We start from the raw sequence: 23,554 nt of genomic DNA on the forward strand, positions 1-23,554 counted from the left end.
ACTGCCTGGGGTGGCAGTTTCTTACTCAACGATGCAGGGACAAACTGTAAAGGGACAAACCAGGGGCTGATACCTTTCCTCCTCCCCCAAAAGGAAACTGGGGAATGTGGGTAGGCGGGCTGCAGAGAGAGATTCAAATGTCATTCTGGACTCATCAGTATTCTGCCAGGTTACCATTGTATATACACAGAGAGAATGCAAAATGTATCGAAGAAAGCAAGGTTTAAGAGAAGCAGAGAACTAAGTCATCTGTACTGTGTAAGCCTATTCTTCCGTTTTTGTTGCCCTTCTTCCCTCTCTCCTCCCTGCTTTCTCTTTGTTTTCTCTTTTTCTCCACACCAAACCTTCCAACCCCCATACTCTGGGACCAAAACCATTGCCACGAGATCTGCAGTACATGGGTACAAAACCAGCTTTAAAGCTGTGGGAGCCATACAGAACTCTGAGCTGCTGCCATTGATGTGATGTTCTAAGGTCAATAATAGGGTGGAAAGGAGGTAGGGAAAAGGGGAAGGAAGGGAGGACATTCCTATGCAAGAGTAATTTATACTCTCTACTTTCCCTGCCGGAATAATGGCTTTGAGGCAGAACTTGGGAAGACAAGTAAAGAACTTGCAGGCTCCCAGCGACCTGCAACCTTAAACCCAAGTTATTTAGAGACCTAAAACCACAAAGACAACAAACCTAAAACAGCACAGTTTTGAAGGGATGGCATGGTTGTTAAAGCTCGAGGTGGAGGCGGAAGCCCTTTCTTCACTAATGACTCACATATTGTTCACCCTGAAAAGCTAGAAGTGAGCGAACACATTAGCATGTCCCAAAGTAACTGTAGGTGCCACAAATTACACTCTGGAAAACGTTAGCCACGATCTGGATGAGAAGTGATTCCATGGCTGCAAGGTCATTCGTTTCTGGTCCATGACAGGCTTGTGTGCTGCTCTCCCACAATCCACAGAGGGGTCTCTGTAATTCTGGCAGGTTCTGCCGACCCTGCCTGTCACCTTCAGATCTCATGCCCACAGGGGAGGGTCTTGGGCTGGAGTCACACAGAGCATTACTGGGGACCTCTGACCCCAGTAAGTCACGGAGAGCAGCAGTGTGAAGACAACCCAAACCTGCTGTGAACACAGCACTTGGTCATTTAGAAGGGAAAAAAATTCCAGGAAGATGACATTTGAGACCAAGCAGAACAGATCTGTTTTGGGTTTAGCCAGGCAGTGTCCTGAGCACTTAGACAACAAAATAATAGTGATGGTAATGATACCGATGACAGCTGACATGAACCAAGGGCTGATATTTACCAGACAGGGTGCTAAGTATTTTAAATTTGTTATCTTATTTAATCCTCACAGCAAACTCCATAGGGCAGGCATTATGATGATGATCACTATTTTATAGGTGAAGAAACCGAGGCTGGAGACATTAAGAAACTTGTGAGTAACCAGCCTCCTAACAACAACTCAAGGCTGCCTACCAGAAAATTCTATGATCTTAACACACTATGTCAAATGATGTGTTTATAATACAATTCCAAATGTATTCTCTTTATTTTGCCCATATAGGAAACCCATGCCTTTTTAAGGTATCACACTACCTAATGGAACTTTGCAATGTTAGAAACTGAGGATTCAGCATTTTCCTCTCTACTTTCCTCAGCCTAGAATTTCTTTAAAATATCCAGCCATGAAGAAAAAGGAAAGTGAAAATAAAGCAAAAGAATGAGGTATAGGTACCTTAGCAGGTCACATGAGAAGACTTTTTATCTGTGATCTCTCTCACTGTGATGGAGGGGAGGCATAGGAAAGGCCTTGCAACTAACCTCTGCTTCCCTGGCCCATTAGCTGTTTTCCAATGTGCAAATGACTCTGGTCTCCCAGGACCGTTTAAGAGTTCAGCCGACTTCAGCATTCACTCCTTCTGGGTTTCCAGTTAAAATCAATGCATTAACTGCAGCTGCTAGTGAGATTCTATAACTGCAAGTAAGAAAGGTGAGGAAGGGAAGAATTCCCAGCTTTATAAGCTTAGGAACTTCCAAAGAGTCCAGTTCCCGAGTGGCATTAAAATAGAAGTAGAGGGCTTCCCTGGTGGCGCAGTGGTTGAGAGTTCGCCGCTGATGCAGGGGACACAGGTTCGTGCCCCGGTCCGGGAAGATCCCACATGCCCCGGAGCGGCTGGGCCCGTGAGCCATGGCCGCTGAGCCTGCGCGTCCGGAGCCTGTGCTCCGCAACGGGAGAGGCCACAGCAGTGAGAGGTCCGCGTACCGCAAAAAAAAAAAAAAAAAAAAAAGAAGTAGAATTACTTGTAAAAGCTGGGGGATTTTGTTCTTTTCTACCTTAACAAAAGTTTTGATAGATTTTCTCTGCTGGAGCACATAACCAAATAGTTAAAGATTTGTGAGATAACCAGGAGATTCTCTATCTAATATTTCCTAGGCACACAGAGTTTGAATTGAATCGCTGTTCCTTTTACTTAGTCACCATTAATGGAGCTTTATTTTTCTACACTATCCCCTCCAGATTCTAATTAATGACTTCTTGGGAGACCTACAGACATATACAAAATCATTGCGACATACATTTGTTCACAGACCACAAATTTGGACCTGTTGACTACAGAGCAGGAAAGTGATACTACCAACAGAAAATGAAATCATCAGACAATGACCTGGACTGCCTCTTGGGCACAGGTGCTAGGCACTGGCAGTCTCTTCTGCTAAACAATAGCCCGTGATAGCCTACCTGTAAAGGGTGTAGTTCAGAAATACCAGCGGCTCGAACATGATTCAAACCGTTACTAAGAAAAGGTAGAAATAGTCTACATGGAAACATTAAGAAATAATCCTGTGGTCCTACGGAGAGCAACATTTACAGAAATCAGAAAACGGTCCTGCGATTGCATAGGCCTCTTATTTTAGAGTATCTATAACAAGGAATGATTCTAGAATTCTAATATTTCTGGCAGCAAAACCATTCCCTGAAATCAAGTTCTCCTTCCTCACAAAAGGAAGTAATAGCAGAGAACGGTGGTTTCCATGTGCCCTGAAATAATATTTTGCCTCAACACTCTGGTTAGATCAACTAATTAAGAGAAAAACCAAAAGACTTCATTATGAATATCAGTAGAGCATATGGGCTTCAGCAACTGAGAAATCAGGAAGGAATTCTGGCTTTGCCATTTACTAGTTGTACGACCTTAGGCAAGTTATTTATATGAGTTATTTAAAATGGGTCTTACATAGAAAACAAGCTTATGGTTACCAAAGGGGAAAGGGGTAGGGGATAAATAAGGAGTTTGGGATTAAGAGGTACATACTACTATATATAAAATAGATAAACAGTAAGGATCTACTGTACAGCACAGAGAGCTATATTCAATATCTTGTAATAAACTGTAATGGAAAAGAAGCCGAAAAAGTATATATATGTATAACTTAATATTTTCCTGTACACCTGAAACTAACACAATATTGTAAATCAACTATACTTCAATTTAAAAAATAGGTCTTAATTTTCTCATTTATATTCATTAACATATCAAATGTCTATGGGCAAGACAGGTGAAAAACAATGGCATTTCTCATCTTCCTTTCTTTTTTTTTTTGAGACAGGATATATCTATTGCTGTGTCATCAGGGTATTCAATATAAATTCAGTACAACATGACTTCTGAAATACCATTCTGTCATGGTCACACACATATAAAGGAAAATGTAGAAATGATTTATATATGATGATAGCCCAGGAATTGTTTCTAAAATCATTATTTATGACAAAATTATTTCTATAGTCAAGTTTCAATAATGGAACTCAAAGCCTACTAAAGTAGACTAAAAAAGAAGAAATAACTCATCAGTTATATTTTATCGAGCAACTACTATGTGATCGTTGTTATGTTAGGTGCCATGGTAGACTAAAATATAATCAGGTAGAGTCCCTGTTCTGAAGCTGTTTATGCTTTGCTCTATGGTAAATACTAAGTGACAAATAGAATTAAAAAAATTTATATCGATACTAACACAATATTTTCTGATTTCTTATTTGTTTACTAGGCACTCTGCCAAAGAATACTACAACTATTACCTCATTTAAACCTCAAAACAAGCCTCTGATGCAGTGAGAATTACAACCCCCATTTTACAGATAAGGCTTAAAAATTTGGGTACAGCAACTTGTTTGAGATAACACAGCAAGTAAGTAATAAAGTTTGGATTGAACTCAGATTCTCTGCCTGCACTGCCCAGCAGGTTAACCACCAGCCACATGGGGCGATTTAATTTAACTAAAATTAAATAACATTAAACATTCAATTCTTCTTTTGCATTAGACATATTACAAGGGCTCGATCCACAGTCACAGACTCCATCTGATCTGAGACACCAAGCTTTTCATCTTTACACTCTACTTCCCTACATGAAATTAAAATGCTAAGTTGTATGAAACAGAATACAAAGCCTGGTAAAATTCAGAAGGGAGAAGAATCTGTATCATTGTAAATAATCAGGCTTATGATTATTGATGATGGATCGTAAATTCCATGAGGGCAGAAACTTGTCTGTCATGTTCACTTTTTTATCCTTGGCATTAATGAAGTGATTGGTAATCGAGCCATGCCTCAAAAATATTCATTGAACGGGTGGATAAAAAGTGGATGAATAAGTGTTTGAAGACGGGTTTGGCGAACATGTATGATTTCGGTCCATAAGTTGCTACAAAGCAGCTTACAGAGGAATAGCCCGACCCCAACTCTAGATGTTATGATGAACAGGCTGTATTTCTTGGACAGCACGTAGAAATATTTACACCGATTAGACCATAAGGCCAGAATTCACATTCCTTCCAAATATTTCCAAATTACGCATGAATTGATAATAACCTAAGACTGGCTAAGGTCAGAGTAATTGCCATTTAATTGGCTTCAAATATACTAATGATTATGATAATGTTGATACTGAAGAGACTTAATAGGCCTGGGGATAAATGTCTAAGAGAGCAGGGGGTGAATCTGGGGGAGAGGGGTGGCACAGGGAGGGGATAATTATGGAGGTCATAAGCTTGGAAACCACCAAATGGCAACTCGCTATGGTGGTGAAGAAACTTTGCTTTTAGAAGAAATTTTGGAACAAAAAAACGTTCAAAAGGTAGGGCGGGGGGAGGGCAGAGGAAGGAAGAGGAAGTTGTATGCCCCCAAAAAGTTAGGTATGAGGGAAAAGTTTAATTGGGGGAAATTAACTGGACATGGAGAAGCCACTAGATAAGGGCTCAGGAGGCCACAAGGAAAACACTTGTAGCTGAGAACTGAGAGGCAGGCCGGGCAAAATGAACGTCACTTCCTTAGTGGGTAACGTGCCGGCTGGAACTGAGAAACAGAACCGGAAATTTATACAGAGCTAAGGAGAAACACATGCCAAGTGAAACAAGGTAATGCAAATGATCTCATTCTTACATAGTCTACTCCTTCAATTTCCCGCATCCCAAATATACCTAAAAAATGCTAATCAAACAGTCCAGGCACCTAAAACTAGGACTATGCAGCCTATGTAGAAAAGACTCACAGTTGAAAATGTAATCACTGAGAAAAATAGGGAAAGGATTATGACTTTAGATACACATCATTTTTGGAGAGACAGGGTAACCCAAGGGCAATCACTAAGAAACCCTCCCTTTGGGTTCTGACATCAGACCCATGATATCCCAACCGTCGTGCAGAAGCAGGGGCTCTTGCAATGGGGGCTTTAAGAGTGGAAATCCTCACACTCCCGTCAAAGGTCTCTATAAAGCTTCCTGCTTCCAAACTCATTTCCATGTGCTTCTCTTTTAATGGCATGATTCAGTCACGTCAATATTAAAAAGCGTAGAAGCTGAAGTCAGGTAAAAACAAAATGAGGATGTGGCTACTCAGCTGAACTCCATGGCACCTGGGAAGCAGCTTCGAAGGCGCCTGGGCTGTGCTGTCTGCCCGGGGCAGGCTGGGTGGGAGTGGCAGGGCCTCGATATTTGTTCTCGTGGCCACAAAGCCGCACTGGCTCTCCAACAGCACAATCTGCCGTTCACTTAAGTCTGGTTTGCCAGGAAGCCCAAGGATGGACTCCCCACCAGTACCATCAGGCTCAGGGAATTTGGCTAGCACCAGGCACCCCAGACTTCTGCCAGCTAATTGGCTTTGGGGAAGCCGCTGACCTACTCTCCACTGAGTGGCTTTTGTGAACCTGGAACCCAGCCTGCCGCTCATCATTGATCAACCTTGTCCGAGCCAGCTGGCTTATTCTTTTGCAGACAGCTTGCCTCAGGGAAGCTGGTTGGTGGCTCGACAACCTACTAAGAGAGAGAGACTTCAGAGTGAACGAAATCACGTCTGATGCCTTGGATAACACAGAGGGAGCAGAATTCTGCGTAGCCTCAACAAGTACGGTAACTAACACGTTAGGAATGGTGCCCAAAGGAAATAAAACCATGGAGCTCTTCATTAAACGGGCCTTATTCAAATATATACCAGAATTCCTTTACATTAAATTTAAGCACCATGTCATAAACAACAGGGCCACGTTGATATATGCGGGTATTGGTGAAAAGGAACAAAAATCTGTTGTCTGGAGGCTGGTGGGGAAAAATTCCACACCCAACAGAGTCCTATATGGCGGGGACCTCCCCTCCCCACTTACCATGCTGTCACTAGGCTTCTAGTGCAAGAGCAAATGTTGAAGCTGGTTCTTTCCCCCTTGGGGCAAAATCCATTGGGGATTTTTAATAATCCAAAAGGAATAAAAATTGGTAGCATATTAGATAAATGCTGGCTTCCTATTTCAAATTCACAAATGGAAATGACAAATGAGGACAATCAAATAAATGATTAACTATTAATAGTATGCCCATTAAAGCACGAGGACGGAAGCTAAAAGAACCGTTCCTTATAATTGCAATCTTTCTGTCCTCTCTCACACTAAGGCAGCGAGCGAGGGTAGATGTATTCAGTTCAAATAATTCTCAGTGCTGCGTTTGGTAAGATCACACGAGAGAATCTCTCCACTTCATTTCTAATGTAATTGTTATTTTCGAAAAATATATAAATATAAAATGGTTCCAGAGAACCAAAGGTCCACAGGAAATATGTGATAGACTAAGACTCACATGGGTTAGAGACAGAATCATGGACAAATCTTGAAAACATTAGTATTTCAATTTTCCCCATTTATAAGACAGATAAGATTGTAATATCCCAGCGGTCCACTATGGCCACATCCTCAAAACAACTGAGGCAGATGGTACTCAAAGTCAGTGACTCAGATTCACTGCTCTCTACAAACTTACAAGGAATTTGGTTCTGAACTTCACTTAACTAAAAACTGGAGCCAGAGAGTAAAACTATGTCACCGAACAAAACGTTCCCCTCTGCTCCAATTGGGATTTAAATAAGATGTCACACACTGCTTGACACAGAGACCCCCGAATTCGGGTTCCCAGGAACTGAACAGCTTAAGTGTTGCTGATGTTTATTCACACAGTTTATAACTGGAAAGTTATTCCAAAGTTTATGTTGAGATCTCAAGAATCTCATAGTGGGAAGTCACCATGAAAGATCTTCTAGTCTAATCCCCACATGACACTTGAAATTGTTCTCTACATCATCTCTCATAGTGATGGGAAACTTACTGCCTTTCCACACAGTTCATTCTATTTCCGGACATGAAGTGAAGAACTCAAAGCAATCAAAAGGGAGCCCTGGTTCGGAAAAAAACTGGTTTATTTAAGTAATCTTTTAAGAGCTCAGTATCTCATAATACCCACAGCCGCTGAAGAATCCCAAGCTAAATATATAGAATATTCCTACTGTATTAAACAAATACAGAGAATAAGCAGTAGAGCCAGAAAGCCTGCTCTAAAACCCAGACTCCACCATGCATTGTGAGAACTCTGGCAAGTAACATAATCTCTCTAAGCTTTTCTTTCCTCTGTGAAATGGGGAAATACCCACCTCTGGAGGTCACCGTAAGGCTTAACAAAAAAATAAAAATCCAACTAAAGCACATAGTACATAGCCTAATGCACACTGAGCTCTCACGAATAAGTGTTATTACTCTTACCCTCAAAATCTTTGCTATTCATTTTAAGACTATTCAGGCTTTCATACCAACAAAGCATGACAAAAAAAAAACCCGAAAGTCACCATCTGGTAGTGCAGTACCTGTACACGAAATAAGTTTTCGTGGCACCTTAAGTATATTCCCAACAGCTTAATGTCAAGACAGAGCTCACGAAAACGGTGCTCTTTGCTATTGCTTACATTATAACTTGGGAGTTTTGTTTAATACTCTGCATTAATGAGGGAGCTTCTTAGGATAATATTACAACAGAGAGTGCAAGAAATACCAGTGAGGTCAATGCAGTTCTACTAACTGTCATCTAACAGAGAAATATATTCCTTGAATACCATTAAAGCTTTCTCCTTTTCTTTGTTCTCCTTTTTGAAGGCAGTAGGAACCCAAATTTCCCTACCGATAATTTCTGTTTTTGACTTGGTAGCATAATGATATTAGACTTGGGGGAAAAAGAAATTCACCTTGGCAACGTCTTATTCAGAGGTTTTTACAAAAGATATTTTGCTAGGATAAATTGCACTAAGCAGGTTCTTTAAGTAAGCAAAAACAAATCTGTTTGTTAATAAATGGGCTGAGTAGTTTTTGTATTTTTTAAAGAGAATCTACCTGGAAAAATGCTACAGCCTTTAAATGAACATTTTATTAAAATGGAAGATATGAAACAGAAGGGTCATTAGATAAGTTGCTCTTTGCTGCTTCTGCTGATAGGGTAAACTCAGAAGGCTCTGAGTTCCCACTGCCATATATAAATCAAAACACAAGCTGTAGCTGCAGCAAAACAGTTCTGGGATAAGTTTTCTTTATAACCTGGGGGCTCAAGACAACTGATTGGAGAGATGTAATGTCAGCTAAATGAATAAATGCATAATCTGTGCTCTGTCTCATATGTATGTATATATGTGCGCACACACACACACACACACACACACACACAATGCCTTCTCCAAACTAAAACGTAGAAATAGGAAGTATACACTATGGATTATGATAAGATAGCTCAGAATGAATAGGGTCTCCGGACAAAGAATCCTCTACTGTGGAGGAATCCTCTATACTCCTATCATTTTTTCCACTCAAAGATTTCCTAAATATGAGGTAGGTCTTATTAATCGATGAGAGAGAGCAAAAGATGAGGGCCTTCCATTCTACACAGACTGGCAATGCTTGATGGATTTTAAATGATTTGGCAAGCCAAAAGCTTTACGCAGGGCATACATGGCATGAGCCTCTTAAGGTACTAGAGAACCAAGAAATGAAAATGAAAGATCATTCTAGATCTTCACACTTTTTCAGGTTAATTTCTTTCCCAGGGACCTATCTAGAAACAGACACTAACTCAGCTTGACCAAAATGAACGGACCTGAATGCACTGTTCTATGCAGTATCTTTTTAAAAATTAATTAATTTTATTTTTGGCTGCGTTGGGTCTTCGTTGCTGCGTGCGGGCTTTCTCTAGTTGCGGTGAGCAGGGGCTTCTCTTGTTGCGGAGCACAGGCTCTAGGCACGTGGGCTTCAGTAGTTGTGGTACATGGGCTCAGGAGTTGTGGCTCGTGGGCTCTACAGCACAGGCTCAGTAGTTGTGGCGCATAGGCTTAGTTGTTCCATGGCATGTGGGACCTTCCCGGACCAGGGCTCGAACCTGTGTCCCCTGCATTGGCAGGCAAATTCTCAACCACTGCGCCACCAGGGAAGTCCCTCCATGCAGCATCTTTAACCTTGCCATTCTCACCTCCACAGCTCCTGGTACACAATGCCTTCTCCAACTCACTCTATGCCCAATATTCTAGCTGCTCAGTTATCCCGTAAAGACCTTTCCTGGGCTGATCCCCACCATTATCTGTATCTTCAGTGGCCTCATTAAACTCCAAGTGAAAAGTCTGGTTTCCCCATTCAGAATCCTAAGGGAAAGTCCCTTCCTTATGAATGCCCTTTATGCACGTATCTTAGGCACAAACCCCTCGTTAAACCCACAAGTTCTGCTGCTTCCTGGGAGTGCCAGCACTGTTTCCCATTTTCTCCACCCTTAAATGAATATTTCGGGCCACTACTGGCCTGCTGTACTGAGATGGTGGGCAATCGACCCACAGCTGGAGCAGGAAAGACCCCTTTTGGGGCCAAGCCTGCAACATGGCTTGATAGAGCCACAGGAGGGGGCTGAGAATATGACATACCTGACTTTCATCTCACTCCTACTGATCTGCAATGGGACCTTGGGTTAAGTTACTAAAACTCTCTGAACCTGGAGTTCCTCATCTGATTAATGAGAATCTGGCACTCAGGGTCCCACTATTTTCCTCTCAGTGAGGTTTTAAGGTGATAATAAAACTGTAATATCCTGCGCCTTTCCACACTGAATAACTTATTTCGAATGCTGATTCCCAACCACTGCTTTGACTTTACCCTGAACAGGAAGACTCACGATTATACCATATCTTGTAAATTGTCAGCCTAGAATCTTCACCCTTCTATTTTTTAGACTTTTAAAAAGTGGAGGAAAATATTGAGCACCTCTGTAATAGAAACTTACTTTAAAGATGTCAAATCAGATATGAAATGTAAATATGGTTATCGACAAAACACATAACATCGTTATGTGTTTTGTTTGTTTTAATGACTCATTTTCCCCCAGAAGGCACTTAAAATTATATAAACTCGCTCTTCTCCTCTCCCACTTATGGCAATGTTTTTATTTTAAAAATCTAACAACAAAACTTCAAATATACCTGACCAGTAGCAACACGGCAACCTGTGATGAGCCTTTAGATGCCCACAGAAATAAAACTCTACTGACTGCACTTCAATTTATTAACAAGAGATGGTAGGGGCTGTGAGGAAATAAAGAGGAAAAGTGTTTCAAACACTACAAAAATACATGATCAAGACTGCAAGTCCTAAGTATTTAAATACCTATTAATTGTTCTACTGTTCCTTCAACTCACTTCTATCAACTTTGACAAAAATAACATACCTCCTGCTTTTCTAGAAAGATGGAAAGCATCCAAAGAATTATTCAGTTAAGACAAAATTTACAAAGTAGCACAATTCACTAGCCATGTCTATCGAATCACAGCTCTTATTGTATTTTCAAACTTATGGACATAGTCATCAGCAGCGGTAATAATTATAAGTATCTTTGTGTCATATATTGGTACTATGTTTCTAGAGACATTATATCATTTTTAACAAAACTTACAGAATTTTAGAATAGAAGAGATGAGAAAGAAAGTAGTCTAACTGCTCCCCGGCACATATGGAAATAAAGGCAGAGTTGAATGGACTTGCTTAAAATCACAATGCAAAGCTGTGGAAAATCAGAATTAAAAGCCAAAGCACAATATTTTTGCCAGACACATGGGAGAAGCTCAGTTAATATTTATGGAGGTGTGCTAAAACTTATTTCTCTCCTCTGATTTTTTATCCACGATGGTCTGATATCAAAGTTACCTCAGTAAAATTTAATGTACCTATGAAGTTAGTAGAATTCTTGTATTTCTTCTTGTTTGAAAAGGTGTGTGATTTGTCCATTTTCTTTGGTAGACAAAGGATTAAGTTCCATATTTATAAATAAATAGGTTGAAGCAAGTGAGTCCTAGAGGTAATATGCCTTGCCCCAGGTCCAGGAGGAGACAGAGCCAGGGCTTCAATCTAGATCCACCTGACCTTAAAGCTTGACCCCTACCGTCTCCAGCAACAATAGCTAACCTTGATCTGGTCCTTGCTCTGGGTCACATGGTATGCTGAGCACCTAACCTGCAGTATCTTGTTGGCTATGCACAACAACATTTTATTTGCAAATACTATTACTGCCACTACCATTTTGCAAATGATGAAAGTGATGATTAGAAGGGTTAAGTAACCACCTTTTTAAAGGCAAAGTGAAAAGCACAATTTCTTGGCATGAAATAACTAAACCAGTCCACCAGGCTGCCTGGGTTCATCTGTACTGCGGCATGCAGGCTGGCCTGGCTGGGGAATATAATATTGCACACAAATGTGCGTCTCTTGCTCTCATGTGCAAGAGTCAAAGAAAAATACTTGAGTCGCCAAGGTGAAACCCATCACGCCAATAAAGAGCAAAAAGCCTTTCTTCAATCTTTGGATCCGTGAATCCTATACGTAAATAAAGTAATTATTGCTTTCATAAAATGTCTGTTTGCCACTGAAAGAGAGAAAACCGAACCAGTATGTCCTACAGTAGCCTTTAAATAACTAAGGAGAAAGATCAAAATAAAAATAAATCTTGACTAGATTTATAGGTGCACGTTGATTAGTTCTTGTTTTTTCCTTCAAATAAACAATATCTGAAAAAAATGAAAAGGGAATGTTGAGACCAGATATCTTGTAATAGATGGGTTTTCTCTGACATACAGTACGGTATAATGCCGAAAAAATAATGCTGGCCCATCATTCGTGAGGCTTGGCAGACAGCAGAGCCCAGAAAAGGCGAAGGGGATTTTTCAGGACGCGGAATGGTGCAACAACTTGGATTTGAACAAAGTACCATTTTTTTTAACTGTACTTCTCACAGTTTTATGTTGTTGCATTTTGTTGTTTTCCCCACACAACTGTTTTTTTGCTTCCACTGGTAACAATATTTTGATTCAAAAATGCTAATATTAAAACCAAACATGGTTCATCTGGACATGATTCTGGTGCTGACTAACGATAAGCCATGTATTATAGGGATTTAATTACACACACTGTGATGTAACTGGAGTTGCTGACCCACTAAGCCACCACTTCCATTTTGTACCTCACATCATTAGTAGAAATGCCACTCAGTAAAACCAAGACATTATTTTTAAAAGAGTAAAAGTCTCATCTTTCTATAAACGCCCTATTTAATGAAAACATCTTCATTTCCCTCAAGCAGCATTTTATCTAAGATGCACATGGCTAGGTGAATAAAAATACCTGTGAAAGGAAAGAAGATTCCCATCAAAGCTGTTGAAATCTGATTTCATTTCAGATCCTAGAACTCACGTTGTTTTCTGTTTAAATAGATTTGGTCTGTCAATTTCCCGACCTGCTGTGCCATCAGCCTGTATGGACTGCTGTGGCCAACGTGGGGGTTGTACAGACAAATATTATTACGGACCGGTAATCGAATTGAACAGGTTTACATTGGAATAGATTTACAACATCATGATCTCTGACATACTGCATGGGACTGAAACCCCTCTCCATCCATAAAGATACATTTAAGACAGTATCATTCTCTCCAGGCTGAGAAGGTAAGCCTTGAGCCAAGGAGATGGCCAAACATAACTGTGTATTTATATGCAGGGTGTAATGCAATATTTCACTGTATTTTTTTAAGGACAGAAGAAAAAGAGTATTCCATATTTACGCGTAACTATCATCTCCTTTCTATTTGGGGGAAGGGGCTTAGAGATATTTTTCCACCAAAGTGGGCACAAGGAAGTAAAGGAAAATAAATTATTTTTTGAGTATATCAGCAACAGCAGCAATTCCCTTGAAAACAGTCCCTCTAAAGGCTTGATAACAGCAACTGAAGAGGTGTGAATTATAGATAAGCACCCGTCCTATTTACTTTCACCAACAATGTTTAATTAAACACAGTTCACACCTTTTCAGTCACTCTAACCACCCTTCAAGATTGTTCCTGCTTGAAAACACAATGGGGAAAATTATTTAGGGGAAAATAGGTTTACTACTTCCTCCTTAAAACTGGAAGGGTAAATAGGTGAGTACACTAGTAGTAAAATCAAACTGCTCAAAAAGATCCTATTTACCTGGACATGGAGGCATATCTCCATGTAGTTTAGTTTTTAACAATAAAATCCAAATCTAGGACATATCCATTCAAAGTGTTAATTGATACATTACTTTTATAACATTTTTAAACATTGATTTGCTTTTGGAAAATAATGATTCCTCAAGTCCAAACTCTAAATTAAGCCTTTTCAAATAGCGTAAGTTTGGTTTGAGTCTCTATAGCTCAACTAAGTGGCAATATAAAGATAATTAAGACCAAAAATATTATTGTCAATCACTTGTTACACTCTGAAATATGTTTTGTTTGCTACTCTGCTATGGGGTTTAAGGCAATTACTAAGGTAATGTTTCCACCACAAGAAAGTCAGCTATCACCACTGTCCTAACTCAGAGGAAAACGCTTTGTCATATGGGTTGGGCTGTTATCGTTGGATTATTATTCATATGTTTTCCTTTGTTAAAATTGTTATCCTTTCAGTATCTTCCACATAAGCCTTCTTCTAGCAAGAGAAACCATATCTGTCGTTTTCACTGTGGCATCACTGGAGCCTAGAATAGTGGTTGGCACATGAGAGGAACTTAATAAATATTTAGGAAATGGATTATAAATGCAAAACGTGTTCACTGTGGAAAAATCCTAACAGTGCCAAAAGCTATAGAGTAAACAAGAAAAGTACTCCCTACCCTGACTTTTTTTCACCAGTGTTAACACTGGTACCAATCTTTATCCTTCCTTCTGTTTCTCCATGCATATACTATCATAATGTACGTGTATTAATATAAATTATTACAGTACAAATTTGTATAAAATTTTTATTTAATATAAATTTAATAGCATATTTTATATAAAATATATTTATATGTAAATGGAATCATCCTACTAGGCAATTTGTTTTCTTTTTTTAATTATTGAATTAAAGTTGATTTACAATGTTGTGTTAGTTTCAGGTGTACAGTTGATTTACAACGTTGTGTTAGTTTCAGGTGTACAGCAAATGTATAGTTTCAGTTATACATATATACACACACACACACACATATATACCTTTTTCGGATTCTTTTCTATTATAGGCTATTACAAGATACTGAATATAGTTCCCTGTGCTATAGAGTAGGTCCTTGTTTATTTATTTTATATATAGTAGTGTGTATCTGTTAATCTCAAACTCCTAATTTATCCCTCCCCCCTCAATTTCCCCTTTGGCAACCACAGGTTTGTTTTCTGTGTCTGTGAGTCTATTTCTGTTTTGTAAATAAGTTCATTTGTGTCATTTTATTAGATTCCACATATAAGTGATATATATGATTTTTGTCTTTCTCTCTCTGACTTACTTCACTTAGTATGATAATATCTAGGTCCATCCATGTTGCTGCAGGCAATCTGTTTTTTATTTTATGTTTTTACTTGGCAAATATCTTGGTCCTCTTTCCATAAGGCTTTCATGATAAAGTTACACGCTTGTTTACAATTATTTTTCAAGTTGAGGATGAGAAGACTTTGGGAGAATCTTCTTAGTTCCTAGCCAGTGGAGGAGTTAATCTTAGTGGACAAGAGAAAAATAGCATGAATTCCACGTACCCAAATACAATCTGCTTCATTAATCTTCCTATGACATGGTTCACAGTAAAAAATCTTGGAATAAGAACAAGCCAGGAAAAATTGTGAGATCTGGTGATGCCGTACCTAATTGAAGCTCTGGTTCATGCATGAGGAATAAATACTTGGATCTACTTCGATTTTGCAGTTAAAAAATAGGTGATCTCGGGACTTCCCTGGTGGTGCAGTGGTTAGGAATCCATCTGCCAGTTCAGGGAACACGGGTTCGAGCCCTGGTCCGGGAAGATCCCACATGCCGTGGAGCAACTAAGCCCGTATGCCACAACTACTGAGCCTGCGCTCTAGAGCCTGCGAGCCACAGCGACTGAAGCCCATGCACCTAGGGCCTGTGCTCCACAACAAGAGAAGTCACCACAATGAGAGGCCCGCGCACCATGGCGAGGAGTGGCCCCGGCTCGCAGCAACTAGAGAAAACCCACGCACAGCAATGAAGACCCAACGCAGCCAAAAATAAATAAATAAATAAAGTTACTAAAAAAAAAAAAAAAGCCTGTAAAAAAAATAGGTGATCTCCAGTAACAACAAATTATACAAACTCATAAGGCCAACCCCAGGAACAAGATACAGTCTAGGACTCAACAGAAACAGTACATTTAAATATTTAATTTACCTCATATTCTTTCAAACTTCAATGACCATAGTTCCATTTTGTTACTGTATAAAATTATCATATTTATTTTAAACTCTGGCAAATTTTCTGAAGAGAAGGAAACAGTGAAACCTAAATGCAGTATATAAAATACACACCTACAAAGCACATACATATACAGAAATATATTAAAAACAAACCCAAAACTAAACCTAGGCGTCCCACAGAAAAGAACAATTTTTCTCCATCGCCAAGCTAAAATGTTAGTTTCACTAGACATACTGAAATATACAAAGATTTCAGGAACTTTGATTTGGGGGGGGACTTGAGTGAATTCTAAAATCTACTTGGGTTCAGTTCCTGGCTCTACCCTCATCTGCTGTGGGAACTTAGGCAATTCGTTTAGCACGGAATACATGCTCATTGTTACTATTTTGTGTTTGTTGCTGTTATCCTCAACTGAAAGCAACAATTTTAATACCATTGTTACAAACTCTTTATAATAGAAGATAAGTCCCAAAGATAAGATTAGAAAAGAATAAAGAGTACTTTAAACGTAAGATGAATTTTTAAAAAAGAAAGAAAGAAAACGGTACCCATATGAAGTGATGGATGTGTTATTATCTTGATTGTGGCAATTATTTCAAAATATATATTAATGAAATACAGGTCATCTACCTTAAAAATACACAATTTTTATTTGTCAGTTATACCTCAGTAAAGATGGGGGGGGATCCCTCTGTAGACCTAGTAGTGAAAAGAAAGCAAAAAGACAATGACAGTAGCCTCTTGGCTACCCTTCATCCTTTGCCTTCTGCAAACTGTAAAGATGAAAAGAAACCGAACTGCCAAGCATACCTGGTGGGTTTAGCTACACATCAGATGTGTCCTACCTTGTCCCTTCCTGTTGATGTCAAGCAGTTAGCCACGAGAGATCAGCAAGTCCAGGTATAAAGGAGGAGTATTCTGCTATCAGATTCAGGATACTTACTGTGACCCCAGAGTTGCCTGGTTTCTCTAATATTTTTGTGATTCCCTGTATATCCCGCACCCCCAGCCTAAAGTACAGGAGCAGTAGCACACAGCCTTACCTTCTTTGAGCATGCCCACTTTTAAACACTTCATGAAGCGACAAGCCTGGCAGGATTTACGTCTGCGCTTTGTGATTTCACATTCATTCGTGGCAGGGCAGCTATATTCTATATTACCTAAAACACAGAGTTTAAGAAAAGAAGCTGTTAGATTTGCAAGACCCAGGCAATCCTAGCAACCCCAAGGCAACACCAACTCTGCTACTCCTACCGTCCTCCCTCAAAAAAAAAGTCAACGGGAGTCATGCGGATGTCACAAATATCATGGAGCCAGATGCTCGCTATAACCACTGAAGATGCATCAAACAATGAGAAGATACGTGGTGAAGCTCTTCAAAAGATTAAGCTTAGAATCAGCCTTTAAAATTATGCTTCATCCACTCATACAAAGTAGCGGTCTTCCAGAATTTGAGGATCCAAAAGAAATCTCCCAGCAGATTATTTCCATAAAAACACCAACATCAAAACCGTATTACAGGGCTTCCCTGGTGGTGCAGTGGTTGAGAGTCTGCCTGCCAATGCAGGGGACACGGGTTCATGCCCCGGTCTGGGAAGATCCCACATGCCGTGGAGCGGCTGGGCCTATGAGCCATGGCTGCTGAGCCTGCGCGTCCGGAGCCTGTGCTCCGCAACGAGAGAGGCCACAGCAGTGAGAGGCCCGCGTACGGCAAAAAAAACCCAAAACAAAACGAACAAAAAAAAAGTATTACAGTATCATCCATCCTGGATTTCTTTTGGTTGCTAATGCCCTGATGCATCAGACTTTTTGTCTCTCTGACACTGAACAGTATAAATCTCACTGTGAAAAATGATCAGTAGGCTAATTTGGGACTGTGCAGTAAGCTCCTTGAGGGCAGGGACTGAAGTTACATGGTTCTCGCTTCATCACTTACCAGAGCCTTACAATACAATTTTACTCTTGGAAAATGTTTACCGATGATGGTGATCACCATCATCACCATCACCACCATCACCACCATCATCACCACCATCACCACCATTACCATCATTACCACCATCACCACCATCATTACCATCATCACCACCATCACCACCATTACCATCATCACCACCATCACCACCATCATTACTATCATAACCACCGTCATTACCATCATCACCACCATCATTAACATCATCATCACCATCACCACCATTACCATCATCACCACCACCATCACCACCATCATTACCATCATCACCACCATCATCACCATCACCACCATCACCACCATCATCACCACCATCACCACCATCATCACCACCATCACCACCATCATTACCGTCATCACCACCATCAACACCATCATTATCATCATCACCACCATCAACACCATCATTACCATCATCACCACCATCATTACCATCATCATCACCATCACCACCATCATTACCATCATCACCACCATCATTACCATCATCACCACCATCACCACCATCATTACCATCATCACTATCTTCATTACAACCATCATCATCACCATCTTCATTACAACCATCATGACCACCATCATCACCATCATCATCATCATGTTTATTAAATTACTTGCATAATGAATTCCAAACACTCAAGCTGCATGGAAGTGTTATAAATAAAAATAAACCGCTATGAAATTATATTTTTAATATTACAGTCTACATCATTTACGTTAGTAACAACAGATTTGAAGTGATAAGGATGTCGCCAGAAGATCCAAACTTTAACTTGCAATTTTTCAATTAGTGCCAAAGACTATGTGTGGGAAGTGCTCTGGGGCTGCCTACAGCTTTGTAGAGAAGCTGACTTTAAAATAAAGCCTCTCTCCCCTATCAGCTCTGTCACATAGTGCTTGAAGGTCTTTCGTTACTTCCTAACCCTTTCCCCTTGTGATTAAGTGCATTAGTATCTTAATGAAAATGCATTCTGTTTATTGCCCTCTTGGGAAGGGGGAGGTCATCAGACCAAATGCATAAATTGTCATCAGAGACGGTCCGAGCATAATTGCAATTTTGCTGCTCCATGTTTGCAATACCCAGGGTCCATCCAAGTCCCCTGAAACATGCACAGATTCTAGTAATTAGCATAGAGTCTGCCTGGGACCACAGCATTGATGAAATATTTCAGAGTTAATCACACTTTGTAAACACTGATTTATATTGACTACCTTTCTCCAGACTGATGTCTCCTCATTAAATATCACATTAGTGGATTGCAGGATTGTAGAAAGACTCAACTACTCAGCAACTGCTAATTCAACAGGAAGTAATACCTAACCACTCATAACTACGGGGAACTGGTTAAGTATGCATGACTTCAAAAAAAAAAAAAAAAAAAAGCCTGTGTATTATAACTTAAGATAATCCTATCAAAATTGACTAAATTAGCATTCTAATTCAGGGCATTTATAATAATAAAAGAAACTACTTTTTAACATAATAGGTGAAATATTAAGAGTAATATTAATTGCATCAACATAAGCACACACCATCACCTTCCTCAGAGATATTACTGTGTTACTGTACTATTACACTCACAGAAAACCAAGGATAAGTCAAAGGAACCAAACTGGCTGGGTCACGGCTGAGAATAAAAGGATTTAGAATCTGAACTTTAGATGAATAATTTTTCACTGTGATTTTCACTGAAAATTTATTTTGCATCAAGAGAGTGTTGCTAGCCATTTTCTAGGGGTTAATTAGTATTCTACTACCAGATCCTTCCACTCTACGTGGCTCTCCTTATACTTATTTAAAAAGAAACCCAGGCCTCTGCTTTCTTAGGAAGAGCGGAACAATAACTAGTTAGAAAGGGAAAAAAAAAAATGTTTTCCGAACAGCATTATTTCCCTTTTTTTGTTCCTCAAAAGTCAATACAAAGTCATCATTTGTTCACTTTCTAGTATCAAGGCATGAGCACAAGTTCCCCTGCCCCATCCCTTTTAACCCAGTGCTGGAAACTACTGGGATGACCCAGCATCACACACACACAAAATAATCACCTTTCTTTTCAAACTAGTTCCTCTTCTTCTTTGAAAATTATATCCTCATCCTTCGCAACAAGGCCCTTCTGACAGGCCCCTAAATGAGGCCTGTGTGAGCTCACACCTGGACTATGGTAGTTATCTCCTAACTGGGCATTTTGCCTCCGTCTTGTCCCCCTCTAATCCACACTGCATACCACGATCATATTCCTCCTCCTATGATGTTTTTGATAATGTCGTTAACTCAACTTTTAAAAAAATCAATAGAGGGCTTCCCTGATGGTGCAGTGGTTGAGAGTCCGCCTGCCGATGCAGGGGACGCGGGTTCGTGCCCCGGTCCGGGAGGATCCCACATGCCGCAGAGCGGCTGGGCCTGTGAGCTGTGGCCGCTGAGCCTGCGTGTCTGGAGCCTGTGCTCCGCAACGGGAGAGGCCACAGCAGTGAGAGGCCCGCGTACCGCCAAAAAAAAAAAAAAAATCAATAGATTCCTATGGCCTCTGGAATAAACATAAAATATTCACCTAGCCAACAAAATCCCTGCCCCATGTGACTCTCATCCACTTTTCCAGCAACATTACAATGATTACCTTATATGAACTTCCTGATGCACCGATCTGATTTATTCAGTTTTTGCTGTGTCCTTCAGACGTCCCTCTGAGGATGATCTATCTATCTTTGCCCCTCTTTTCTTCTTAAAATTACTTCCAAGGCTCAACGTTCAACTCAAATTCCATTCAAATCTTTCATGAAAACTTCTCAAACCACCCTAGCAGAAAATGATTTCTTGGTTCTCATATCTTTTTGGGTACTCTCATCATATACGGACGTGCCAGATTCTTTTACACCTTTTCACGTGCATACTATCCCTTAGATGGTAAGATCCTGGAGGCAAGGATTATTGCTTATGCAGAATAGAAATCCTCCACCCGAAAGTAGTATATAAGTAAAATGATACATTTTAAATTATGAGATATTTTTTGGTACCTCAAGGTCATTTTTCTGAACATCAATTAGGATGCTGTCACACAGTACTGTCCACAAGGTCAAGTGAGCTAGATGGCCCATTAGGAAGCAAAAGGAAGCACACTAGGAAAACCATTCCACAAATCAAATAAAAAAAAAAAGTAGAAGAAAATCTAGTTAATGTTTCAACACCTTACAAAAATACCTTTGACAAAAATGGAAATCCATGGCAAAACCAGGAGAGCTTATCAAGGAGAAAAGAGAAAAATACAAAGGTTTCTGGGGAGTTAAGTGTGAAAAGAGAAACAAAATCAAAACAAAACTGTAAGAAGTTTTAAGGAAATAAAAGTACATCTTGATATAAATAAGAAGAAAAATAATATAAAATATGAAAATACAGATAGGTGGCACTAAGAGAGCTATTTAATGTTTATCTTATCGTAACACTTACTATTATTTGCAAAATGGGTGCCCTAAGAATTGGAGCCACGTTGCAGAAAACACTCAGGAGTGATTCAATTATCGCAGCTGAATCTATAGATGCCCTTTCTCTGAATGACTGTCTCGAGATTTCTATATTTCTTCAGAAACAGAAGGGAAATTGTCAAATTGCCATACGAGGATTTTAGATCACATATAAAGAAGAATTCCAGTTTCCTTTCTAACCACTACATTCTATAATTCTTCAATGACAACGAGAAATGTAAAGGCAGAAGAATTTTTAACAGTGCCTTAGGATGAGTTCTTGAGGGCAGAGTTCCGTCTCATTTACAGCTGAATCCTCAACGCTTATCAATAAGCCTACCATTTTGTACATGTGCAGGGCTGGGAAAGAAAGAGGAAGTCCCTGGCCCTTAAGGAATCTACAGTTTTACAAGGAGACAAGACATGTCAACAAATCACGATACAGCTGAGCGTGCACTGCAACGGCTCTGGATTCAAGTCAGCACCAGACACCCGTGTACACGGATGCATCCCCACAGCGGCTGAGATTGTGCTTTGGAAAGTCAGTGAATTCTTCACACAGGAGCAAATGATTGAACTGTGCTGTGAAAAATGAATAAATGACTACATTGGGGTAAAGGAATCTTCCCCAAGCTATAGAAAAAAACACCACATTCTTATAAAAATTTCACTGTGAATGGAAAGAAAATACACTGGTCCCGAGTATTTTCATAAATGATAGATTTTCAGCTAAGCATATAGACATGGTTTACGATGAATCTGACATCCTTCTGCCAAATGTTCTCTTTCAATAAATTTGTCTTGACATATATGGATGACAACCTTGATTTCACTAAGTAACACTGGTTTGTACCTTGAAAAACAAATCAACATCATTCTAAAGAACTTCTTGGCTGGAGGAAAACCTCTCTAATTTCCGAGCCCTCCCACTGAGTTCCTTAGTTCATTGTTGTTGGCTGTGATCACCCACCCAACAGTCTTTGATTCATGTCAGAGTCTACAAAGATTTTGCCCTTGAAAAACCTTCCCTGGTGCTCTTTCTATTCAATGAAGAAAGCATTTTATCCTAAAAATATGCTGCCCCAAGCACCTAGGCAACACTGTTACATCTATTTTGATAATGGCTCTAAGACACTACTCCCAATAGACCCTATGATCTCCATGGGGCACTTGTTTTCCTTCGATTCACCAAGAGGAAACAAGACAAAAATATTTCCAGTAGCAACTGCCGGCCTCTGGAATGTTAACACTGGACAGTCATTCAGGGGAACGCAGAAGTTATTGTTCACAGCCTAGAATTCTCATTTCAGACACGGAGTTTTCTTGGATTATAGCTCGCTATTTTCTGGGCCACGTTTGTTATAAGGCACCAGGGACTGAACTGGGCAGCCGTGGATGACACGACTGGAATTTTCCCAGTTTTGTCAGTAGCTGGGGAAATAAGCTCAGCTTCAGAGGGAACCGGATCCACGTGGAAGCTCCGGGTTTTTTAACCAGGTTGACAATCGTGATAGAGCAATTTATAATATTTCTTGGCGTCTTTTCAGAAGGTCCTGGGCTCTGATGACTTATTGCAGAGTCTTTTGTACCATCAGTTTGCAGGCAATATAATCTTCTCACTTACTGCTTAATAGAATCTTGCAGCTAGCTGGCGGATAGAATAACAGGGTGTATGTAAAACTTCAGCCTGGAGTGCCAGTGGATAATTTGTATATTCCTTTCAGTCACTTAATGGACTTTTACAGTTTAGCGGTGAAAGGGCTGAATGATGTAAATTAGCACGGCATCTCAAAATAAAAATATATGTCAAATCTTTACTTCCGACTCACATCTCTTGCACATAGTAATGAGGCATTGGGCTTTATGTAGTTCCCAAGAGCTGTCCTCTTTTTCATACATACAGACATCATAATTGTAAAGCCAATTTGAAAGCGTCTGTATATTTCCCCCAATTGTTTTAATTTTATTAACAGAACAAATGGCTTGAGATGACCCACAGGGCACTCCAAGTGGGGTTTATCCAATTGTTTTCCAACA

General features: G+C 39.9%; 1 protein-coding gene across 6 annotated transcripts in view; it reads right to left on the bottom strand.

The window, feature by feature from the left end:
* Positions 1 to 23,554, bottom strand: part of ESRRG (estrogen related receptor gamma) — a 641,560-nt gene that overhangs the window by 132,612 nt on the left and 485,394 nt on the right. For all 6 annotated transcript variants that reach the window (XM_082656047.1, XM_082656049.1, XM_082656048.1 and 3 more), the window contains one exon: positions 17,130 to 17,246. In XM_082656047.1, the coding sequence (XP_082512173.1) occupies positions 17,130 to 17,246 (117 nt within the window). The remainder of the gene's footprint in view (positions 1 to 17,129; positions 17,247 to 23,554) is intronic.

This window comes from Grampus griseus (genome assembly GCF_964374135.1).
Source record: "Grampus griseus genome assembly, chromosome: 1".
In the NCBI taxonomy this organism is placed as follows: Eukaryota; Metazoa; Chordata; class Mammalia; order Artiodactyla; family Delphinidae; genus Grampus; species Grampus griseus.